This window comes from Etheostoma spectabile, unplaced genomic scaffold, assembly GCF_008692095.1.
Source record: "Etheostoma spectabile isolate EspeVRDwgs_2016 unplaced genomic scaffold, UIUC_Espe_1.0 scaffold00007190, whole genome shotgun sequence".
Classification (NCBI taxonomy): Eukaryota; Metazoa; Chordata; class Actinopteri; order Perciformes; family Percidae; genus Etheostoma; species Etheostoma spectabile.
The window spans coordinates 3,387-14,652 of NW_022603465.1; the positions used below are offsets into that span (position 1 = coordinate 3,387).

An 11,266-nucleotide genomic window follows, 5' to 3' on the forward strand; every position below is an offset into this window, starting at 1 on the left:
GTGTCTCTCTAACCTGTCTCTCTCTCTCTAACCTGTCTCTCTCTCTAACCTATCTGTCTCTCTCTCTAACCTGTGTCTCTCTCTCTCTAACCTGTCTGTCTCTCTCTCTAACCTGTCTCTCTCTCTCTCTAACCTATCTGTCTCTCTCTCTAACCTGTCTTTTTCTCTCTCTAACCTATCTGTCTCTCTCTCTAACCTGTGTCTCTCTCTCCCTAACCTGTCTGTCTCCCAGCCCAGTGCTGTCTAGCGGCCTTCATCCTTCTGGCTCTCTCTGATTGGTGGATGGCGGCCGTGCTGTATGCTGGTTGGCTGTGGCTGGACGGGGACACGCCCAACTCCGGGGGTCGGAGGTGCCAGTGGGTCCGGAGCTGGACCATCTGGAACCACTACAGGGACTACTTCCCCATAACGGTGGGTACTGGTACAGAGAGACAGACAGGCAGGTAGACAGGTAGACAGGCAGGCAGGTAGACAGGTAGGTAGACAGGCAGAAAGACAGACAGGCAGGTAGACAGGTAGGTAGACAGGCAGGTAGACAGGTAGACAGGCAGGCAGGTAGACAGGCAGGTAGACAGACAGGTAGACAGGCAGGCAGGTAGACAGGTAGGTAGACAGGCAGAAAGACAGACAGACAGGCAGGCAGGTAGACAGGTCCTCTAGTCCTCAGATGAGACTGATTGTTATTGGTTTGTTTGTCTGCAGCTCGTTAAAACCGTCGATCTGGATCCAGACAAGAACTACATCTTTGGATTTCATCCCCACGGTGAGACACACACCTGTCTGTCTCTCTCTCTACCTGTCTGTCTCTCAGGCATGCTGGTTGCCTGTGTAACCTGTCTGTCTGTCTACCTGTCTGTCTACCTGTCTGTCTCTCAGGCGTGCTGGTTGCCTGTGTAACCTGTCTGTCTGTCTACCTGTCTGTCTACCTGTCTGTCTCTCAGGCGTGCTGGTTGCCTGTGTAACCTGTCTGTCTGTCTACCTGTCTGTCTCTCAGGCGTGCTGGTTGCCTGTGTAACCTGTCTGTCTGTCTACCTGTCTGTCTACCTGTCTGTCTCTCAGGCGTGCTGGTTGCCTGTGTAACCTGTCTGTCTGTCTACCTGTCTGTCTCTCAGGCGTGCTGGTTGCCGGTGTAACCTGTCTGTCTGTCTACCTGTCTGTCTCTCAGGCGTGCTGGTTGCCTGTGTAACCTGTCTGTCTGTCTACCTGTCTGTCTCTCAGGCGTGCTGGTTGCCTGTGTAACCTGTCTGTCTGTCTACCTGTCTGTCTCTCAGGCGTGCTGGTTGCCTGTGTAACCTGTCTGTCTGTCTACCTGTCTGTCTCTCAGGCGTGCTGGTTGCCGGTGTAACCTGTCTGTCTGTCTACCTGTCTGTCTCTCAGGCGTGCTGGTTGCCGGTGTAACCTGTCTGTCTGTCTACCTGTCTGTCTCTCAGGCGTGCTGGTTGCCTGTGTAACCTGTCTGTCTGTCTACCTGTCTGTCTCTCAGGCGTGCTGGTTGCCGGTGTAACCTGTCTGTCTGTCTACCTGTCTGTCTCTCAGGCGTGCTGGTTGCCGGGGCGTTTGGGAACTTCTGTACGGAGGCGACCGGTTTCTCTCGTCTGTTTCCTGGACTCCGGTCTCACCTGCTGATGCTGCCCTTCTGGTTCAGGGTCCCTCTGTTCAGAGACTACATCATGTTAGGAGGTACACCTGCCTGTCTGTCTGTCTGTCTGACCTGTCTGTCTCTCAGGCCTGGTGTCCAGCTGTAAGTCCAGCCTGTCTCTCTCTGACCTGTCTGTCTGACCTGTCTCTCTCAGGCCTGGTGTCCAGCTGTAAGTCCAGCCTGTCTCTCTCTGACCTGTCTGTCTGACCTGTCTGTCTCTCAGGCCTGGTGTCCAGCTGTAAGTCCAGCCTGTCTCTCTCTGACCTGTCTGTCTGACCTGTCTCTCTCAGGCCTGGTGTCCAGCTGTAAGTCCAGCCTGTCTCTCTCTGACCTGTCTGTCTCTCAGGCCTGGTGTCCAGCTGTAAGTCCAGCCTGTCTCTCTCTGACCTGTCTGTCTGTCTGACCTGTCTGTCTCTCAGGCCTGGTGTCCAGCTGTAAGTCCAGCCTGTCTCTCTCTGACCTGTCTGTCTGACCTGTCTCTCTCAGGCCTGGTGTCCAGCTGTAAGTCCAGCCTGTCTCACCTCTGCAGTCGTCCTGGGGGGGGGAACGTTGCCGTGGTGGCGGTGGGCGGAGCTCCGGAGGCTCTGGATGCTCGACCTGGAGCCCTGAAGCTGCAGGTACACACACACAAACACACACACACACACACACACACACACACACACACACACACACCACACACACACACACACACACACACACACACAGAGAGACAGAGAGAGGTTGTCCCATATAGAGAGGACAGCATCTTGCAGCTGATGGAGATTTGTGGGATCACATCCAGGGCCCGAAGCTCCCGGTCCACCACCTCCCAAAGATGCTCTAATGGGTTGAGATCTGGTGACTGGGGGGGCATTTTAGTCCAGGTTGAGATCTGGTGACTGGGGGGGCCATTTTAATCCAGGTTGAGATCTGGTGACTGGGGGGCACTTTAGTCCAGTGACCTCATCATCATGTTGAGAAACCAGTTGTAGATGATGAGAGCTTTGGGCCATGGGGCATTATCCTGCTGGAAGGACCATCAGAGGACGGGACATGGGGCCATAAAGAGACGGACATGGTCAGGAACCAGGCTCAGGTAGGCCGGGGCATTTAAACCAGGCCCAATGGCACTAAGGGGCCTAAAGTGGGCCAAGAAAACCTCCCCCACACCATTACACCACCACCAGCAGCCTGCACAGTGGTAACAAGGCATGATGGATCCAGGTTCTCATTCTGACTCCACCATCTGAAGGTCTCAACAGAAACCAGACAGGAAACATTTTTCCGGGTCTTCAACTGTCCAGGTTTGGAGAGCTCTTGCAGATTGTGGCCTCTTGTTCCTATTTGTAGTGGAGATGCGGGGTACCCGGGGGGGTCTTCTGCTGTTGTAGCCCCCTGTTGTTTTCCCTCTCCACTCCATCCTCTGTAAACCCTAGAGATGGTTGTGGGTTTAAATCCCAGTAACTGATCAGGTGGTGAAGTACTCAGACCGGCCCGTCTGGCTCCAACAACCACGCTCCAGATGTCTTAAATCCCCTTTCTGTCCCATTCTGACATTCAGTTTGGAGTCCAGGAGATGGTCTGGACCAGGTCAGGACATGGTCTGGACCAGGTCAGGAGATGGTCTGGACCAGGTCCACACCCCTAAATGCATTGAAGCAGCTGCCATGTGATTGGTAGATTAGATAATTGCATTAATGAGAAATTGAACAGGTGTTCCTAATAATCCTTTAGGTGAGTGTGTATATACTCACACACCACACACACACACACACACACACACACACACACCACACACACACACACAGAGACACACACACACACACCACACACACACACACACACACACACACACACATACACTCACCGGCCACTTTATTAGGTACACCTGTCCAACTGCTCGTTAACACTTAATTTCTAAGCAGCCAATCACATGGCGGCAACTCAGTGCATTTAGGCATGTAGACATGGTCAAGAGAATCTCCTGCAGTTCAAACCGAGCATCAGATGGGGAAGAAAGGGGATTTGAGTGACTTTGAACGTGGCATGATTGTTGGTGCCAGAAGGGCTGGTCTGAGTATTTCAGAAACTGCTAATCTACTGGGATTTTCACGCACAACCATCTCTAGGGTTTACAGAGAATGGTCCGAAAAAGAAAAAACATCCAGTGAGCGGCAGTTCTGTGGGCGGAAATGCCTTGTTGATGCCAGAGGTCAGAGGAGAATGGCCAGACTGGTTCGAGCTGATAGAAGGGCAACAGTGACTCAAATAACCACCCTTTCCAACCAAGGTGGGCAGAAGAGCATCTCTGAACGCACAGTACGTCCAACTTTGAGGCAGATGGGCTACAGCAGCAGAAGACCACATCGGGTGCCACTCCTTTCAGCTAAGAACAGGAAACTGAGACTACAATTTGCACAAGCTCATCGAAATTGGACATAGAAGATGGACAAACGTTGCCTGGTCTGATGAGTCTCGATTTCTGCTGCGACAGTCGGATGGTAGGGTCAGAATTTGGCGTCTCCAACATGAAAGCATGGATTCATCCTGCCTTGTATCAACGGTCCAGGCTGGTGGTGGTGTGTCATGGTGTGGGGAATATTTTCTTGGCACTCTTTGGGCCCCTTGGTACCAATTGAGCATCGTTGCAACGCCACAGCCTACCTGAGTATTGTTGCTGACCATGTCCATCCCTTTATGACCATAATGTACCCAACTTCTGATGGCTACTTTCAGCAGGATAATGCGCCATGTCATAAAGCTGGAATCATCACAGACTGTTTTCTTGAACATGACAATGAGTTGGCTGTACTCAAATGGCCTCCACAGTCACCAGATCTCAATCCATAGAGCATCTTTGGGATGTGGTGGAACGGGAGATTCGCATCATGGATGTGCAGCCGACAAATCTGCGGCAACTGTGTGATGCCATCATGTCAATATGGACCAAACTCCCTGAGGAATGCTTCCAGCACCTTGTTGAATCTATGCCACCAAGAACTGAGGCAGTTCTGAAGGCAAAAGGGGTCCAACCCTTACTAGCATTGGTCCTAATAAAGTGGCCGGTGAGTGTATATAAACACACAGACAAAATATAACATTTATTTTGTTTTTGGTTTCAGATCCGAAACAGGAAGGGCTTCATCAAACTGGCTCTGAAACACGGGTGGGTGGAGCTACATGGGGGCGGGGCTTAGTGGGCGGAGCTTAGTGGGGACACACCTGGAACACCTGGAGGATGACTCCTCTCTCTCTCTTCTCTCTCTCCTCCTCTCCTCTCTCTCTCTCTCTCTCTCTCTCTCTCTCTCTCTCTCTCTCTCTCTCTCTCTCTCTCTCTCTCTCTCTCTCTCTGTGTGTGTGTAGCGCTCAGCTGGTTCCAGTCTTTTCTTTCGGGGAAAACGAGTTGTTTGATCAGATGGAAAATCCTACTGGCTCCTCACTCAGGAAGCTGCAGGTCAGAACACACACACTCACCACACACACACACACACACACACTCCCCACACACACACACAGACAACACTCACCACCAACACAGAGACCCACTCACCACACACAGAGACACACTCACCACACAGAGACACACTCACCACACACACACACACACTCAGCACACACACACACACTCAGCACACACACACACACTCAGCACACACACACACAGAGACACACTCACCACACACACAGACAGACAAGAAGTTCAAACCTATTATATAATATAAAACTGATGGTTTTAATAATAATAAGTTGTGGAGTGTGATGCCATCTAGTGGTGCTGATCAAGTACTGCAGCCAACATAGAGCTAGATCATGTAGAGCTAGATCATGTAGAGCTAGATCATGTAGCGCTAGATCATGTAGCGCTAGATCATGTAGCGCTAGATCATGTAGAGCTAGATCATGTAGATCTAGATCATGTAGATCTAGATCATGTAGCGCTAGATCATGTAGATCTAGATCATGTAGATCTAGATCAGGGGTGCTCATTAGGTCGATCGCGATCTACCGGTCGATCGCCAAGGCGGTGGGGGTAGATCGCGTGGCATTAAAAAATAAATAAAGATGTCAGCCTATCATCCGTCTTCACAATGCCAATATTCTATTTGTCACTTGATTGACATACAGGACAACCAGTCTAACGTCTGATTTTTTTCATGGGTCAGCACTCAGCACGCATGTGCATGCAGCAGCGGCAAAATTCCAGTAAGCTAGCCGAGTTGCCGAGTTAGCCTAGCTAAGTTATATCTAATAATCTCAAAAAAACGGTATAAAAATGAGTGGGGTAGCTGGACCAAGTAAAAAGCCAAAAACTTACCACTTCCATACAGAATGGGAGGAGGACTTTTTTTCCACAATGTCCTATTCAAAGTGCATTTGCCTCATCTGCAAATCTACCATTGCTATTCAGAAGAAGGGAAATGTGGAGCGGCATTTTCGGACTGTTCATAAAAGCTACGACACTGAGTTCCCTCCGAAAAGTGAACTGAGAAGGAGAAAGGTGAAAGAACTAAAATCCCAGCTGTCTGGACAGCAGGCCTTTTTCTCACAGCTTACCACGAAAGCAGAGACCGCCACCGAAGCCTCGTTCCGGGTGAGTCACATCATCGTTAAACACAAGAAATCCTTCCCAGACGGAGAGATGATTAAAGAGGCATTTATTGAAGCGGCTGATTCGTTGTTTCAAGACTTTAAAAACAAACCTGACGTAGTATCTTCAATCAAATCTCTCCAGCTGTCAAGAAGTCCAGTTCCACGGCGCTGTGAAGCAACGGCCGAGGATGTGAGCGAGAAACTTAGGAGGGACATCGCAGACTGCGAGTGTTTCTCACTGCGATCAGACGAGTCCACAGACGGGAGGGACACAGCCCAGTTGGGCATTTTTATTCGTATGGTGTTTACCGATATGACTGCAAAAGAGGAGCAGTTAACAGCACTGCCTATGAAAGAACACACGCGGGGAGAGGACGTTTTTCAGTCTTTCAAAAACTTTATCGAGAAAACTCAGCTTCCAGCGTGCAAATTGGTGTCCATTACCACGGACGGTGCGCCCGCGATGGTTGGCCGCTCGAATGGATTTATTGCCAAATGCAGGGAGGATGATGCCTTCCCCGACTTCCTCAATTACCACGGCATAATACACCAACAAGCGTTATGCACAAAAATGCTCAACATGAAAGAGATAATGGATGTGGCAACGAAAATCGCCTGTTCTATTGGCGCCAGATCTCTTCAAAGACGGCTGTTCCGTGTGCATCTGGAGAAGGCGGACTGTGTTGCTACACGCTGACGTAAGATGGCTTAGTCGAGGGAAATTCTTGCAAAGATTTCGAGAGCTCTGTCCAGAGATTCAAGAGTTTTTATTTGTATCTAAAAATGCTGAATCCAACCAGCTAAATGACGATCAGTGGCTACTAGACTTAGCCTTTTTAACCGATCTGACCAACATGTTGAATGACCTTAATGTTGAACTGCAAGGAAAAGACAAAACAGTGGTCAATATGATCAGCTCAGTCAACGCGTTCAAACGAAAAATGCAACATCTGTGCGCAAAGCTGCAGCGCCATGATTTGGCAAACTTTCCGAACCTCATGTCAGAGCTGGAGACACAAGGGAAGGCATGTGACCAACTTGACAGTGGACGCTACACAGAGCAGATTGAAAACTGTCTGTCAGACTTTAACAAACGGTTTCAAGACTTTGCATTATTGGAGCCAGTCGCTACATTCATGTGCTACCCTTTTCGGGAAGATGCTGAGGTGGATTTACTTGCATCAAAAATTGCAACACTTTTTCACCTGAACTCGTCTGGAGTGGAGGATGAGATCCTGACACTGCAGGCTGACATTGAGCTCAAGTCTAGGGCTCATGGACAGTTTTGGAACTTGCTGACAGAGGAAAAGTACCCCAACATGAGAAAATGTGCTACCTCCTTGACCGCATTGTTTGGCTCCACTTATTTATGTGAGTCAGCCTTTTCCCACATGAAGATTATTAAGTCCAAATAGCGTTCGAACATGACTGATGATCATTTGGAAATGAGCTTGAGGCTGGCTATCAGCAGTACTGTCCGGACTACGCTTCCCTGGCTGATTCCATTCAGGGCAAGTCGTCAGAGTGAGGCGATGACAAAAAAATGTACAGTTGTATTGTGCATTAGGGTTAATGCAGTTATGCAAGATACACCAACTTATATTGCACATATCATTTTCAATATATTTATGAATAAATATATGTTTTTTGCATTTTTATAGTAGGTAGATCATTTTGACTTGGTCATTTTAAAAGTAGCTCGCAAGCTGAAAAAGTGTGGTCACCCCTGATCTAGATCATGTAGCGCTAGATCATGTAGCGCTAGATCATGTAGATCTAGATCATGTAGAGCTAGATCATGTAGCGCTAGATCATGTAGATCTAGATCATGTAGCGCTAGATCATGTAGATCTAGATCATGTAGCGCTAGATCATGTAGCGCTAGATCATGTAGCGCTAGATCATGTAGCGCTAGATCATGTAGCGCTAGATCATGTAGCGCTAGATCATGTAGAGCTAGATCATGTAGCGCTAGATCATGTAGATCTAGATCATGTAGCGCTAGATCATGTAGCGCTAGATCATATAGCGCTAGATCATGTAGAGCTAGATCATGTAGTGCTAGATCATGTAGCGCTAGATCATGTAGATCTAGATCATGTAGCGCTAGATCATGTAGATCTAGATCATGTAGATCTAGATCATGTAGCGCTAGATCATGTAGCTCTAGATCATGTAGCGCTAGATCATGTAGATCTAGATCATGTAGAGCTAGATCATGTAGCGATAGATCATGTAGCGCTAGATCATGTAGAGCTAGATCATATATATATATATATATATATATATATATATATATATATATATATATATATATATGGGACATGTTTTGGGTTAGGGCCCTAACTATGGGACATGTTAATGGGGGGCCTAACCCTAACCATGGGACATGTTTAGGGGGGCCCTAACCCTAACCATGGGACATGTTTAGGGGGGCCCTAACCCTAACCATGGGACATGTTTAAGGGGCCCTGGGCTGAGCATATCCACGTAAACGATAAGTTTTTTGTTGTGTCTTCTCAGAACCGGCTGCAAAGCATTATGGGAGTAGCGATGCCTCTGTTTCACGCCAGAGGAGTTTTCCAGTACAGCTTTGGTCTGATGCCCTACAGGAAGCCCATCCACACCGTCGGTACGCTAGCCCAGCGTTAGCCTAGCTTTGGCTGTGGTAGTCCAGCGTTAGCCTAGCATTGGCCTAGTGGTACCTTAGCATTAGCCTAGCATTGGCCTAGTGGTACCCTAGCATTAGCCTAGCATTGGCCTAGTGGTAGCCTAGCATTAGCTTAGCATTGGCCAAGTGGTAGCCCAATGCTAGCATAGCGTTAGCCTAGCATTGGTCTAGTGTTAGCCCGGCATTGGTCTTGGGTTAGCCTAGCGTTAGCCTATGGATAGCATAGGGTTAGTCTAGCATTGGCCTAGTGTTAGCCTAGGTTAAGCCTAGCATTATCTTAGCAATAGCCTAGGGTTAACCTGGCCTTGATCTAGTGCTAGCCTATTGTTAGTCTAGCATTAACCTAGCGTTAGCCTAGCATTAGCCAAGCATTAGCCTAGTGTTAGCCTAGTGTTAGCCGAGCATTACAGTTCTAATATGTTAAAATGGAAAATATTCTAAACAGGTAGCTCGCTACAAGTAATAGTTAGCACGACTACTGACGTGTGTGTGTGTGTGTGTGTGTGTGTGTGTGTGTGTGTGTGTGTGTGTGTCTGATTCCAGTTGGGTCTCCGGTCCCAGTGGTCCAGACTCCGTCTCCTAGCAACGAGGACATTGAGCGTCTCCATGAAGTTTATTTGCAGAGTCTGACTGAACTGTTCGAGACGCACAAACACCGCTACGGCCTGGAGGAGCACCAGCACCTCAGCTTCACATGATGCTAACAGTGCTAGCAGGATGCTAATGGGAGGCTAGCAGGATGCTAATGGGAGGCTAGCAGGATGCTAATGGGAGGCTAGCAGGAGGCAACAGGGATGCTGAGAGTTTGTTCTGTTGATTCATCTGATCGTTTCATTCAGGAAACGCATACAAATAAAATAACTTTATTTAACATAAACGTCCCAGTCAGCTGATTTGTTTTTTTTCACCCCCCCTAACAACTGCTCAAAGCGCTTTTACATCTACAGGAAACATTCACCATCACACACATCTACACACCTGCTCATCAGATACACACTCACACACATCTACACACCTGCTCATCAGATATACACTTACACACATCTACACACCTGCTCATCAGATACACACTCACACACATCTACACACCTGCTCATCAGATACACACTCACACACATCTACACACCTGCTCATCAGATAAACATCCACACACATTCACACTCCGATGCGCAGCACCGGGGGCTACTCGGGGTTCAGTGTCTGGCCCAAGGACACTTCGACAATGACTGCAGGGGCAGGGATCGAACCACCAACCCTTCCGATTGGCAGGCAACCGCTCTACCACTGAGCCACAGCCGCCCCTTATGGATGGGTGGCTGCGGATGTAGCTTACTATGTAGCATCTGTACTGTAGCTTACTATGTAGCTTGCTATGTAGTGTATATAGTTGACTATGTAGCTTACTATGTAGTGTATATAGCTGACTATGTAGCTTACTATGTAGTGTATATAGCTGACTATGTAGCTTACTATGTAGTGTATATAGTTGACTATGTAGCTTACTATGTAGTGTATATAGCTGACTATGTAGCTTACTATGTAGTGTATATAGCTGACTATGTAGCTTACTATGTAGTGTATATAGTTGACTATGTAGCTTACTATGTAGTGTATATAGCTGACTATGTAGCTTACTATGTAGTGTATATAGCTGACTATGTAGCTTACTATGTAGTGTATATAGCTGACTATGTAGCTTACTATGTAGCTTACTATGTAGTGTATATAGTTGACTATGTATCTTACTATGTAGTGTATATAGCTGACTATGTAGCTTACTATGTAGTGTATATAGCTGACTATGTAGCTTACTATGTAGTGTATATAGCTGACTATGTAGCTTACTATGTAGCTTACTATGTAGTGTATATAGTTGACTATGTATCTTACTATGTAGTGTATATAGCTGACTATGTAGCTTACTATGTAGCATACTATGTAGTGTATATAGTTGACTATGTATCTTACTATGTAGTGTATATAGCTGACTATGTAGCTTACTATGTAGTGTATATAGCTGACTATGTAGCTTACTATGTAGCATCTGTACTGTAGCTTACTATGTAGCTTACTATGTAGTGTATATAGTTGACTATGTATCTTACTATGTAGTGTATATAGCTGACTATGTAGCTTACTATGTAGTGTATATAGCTGACTATGTAGCTTACTATGTAGCTTACTATGTAGTTTATATAGCTGACTATGTAGCTTACTATGTAGTGTATATAGCTGACTATGTAGCATCAGATCAACAGCATCAAATCAATAAAATGTGATCAAGGCGAGGCAGCTTTATCTGTAGAGCACATTTCAGCAACGGGACGATTCAAAGTGCTTTACATAAAATCAGTTAAATAAAACAAGTACAAACAGTTAAAAAT

The 11,266-nt window shown here is 47.2% G+C and overlaps 1 protein-coding gene across 3 annotated transcripts; it reads left to right on the top strand.

Moving 5' to 3' along the window:
• Window positions 1-232: 232 nt before the first annotated feature.
• Window positions 233-9,769, top strand: mogat3a (monoacylglycerol O-acyltransferase 3a; the record flags this gene model as incomplete). Of its 3 annotated transcripts, none has more annotated exon segments than XM_032508309.1 (9): window positions 233-411; window positions 703-763; window positions 1,537-1,680; window positions 2,126-2,256; window positions 4,744-4,787; window positions 4,985-5,075; window positions 8,735-8,843; window positions 9,426-9,581; window positions 9,613-9,769. In XM_032508309.1, coding segments are annotated over 8 exon segments (914 nt in total), but the record flags the coding sequence as incomplete, so codon positions are not given.
• Between the last annotated feature and the right edge of the window lie 1,497 nt (window positions 9,770-11,266).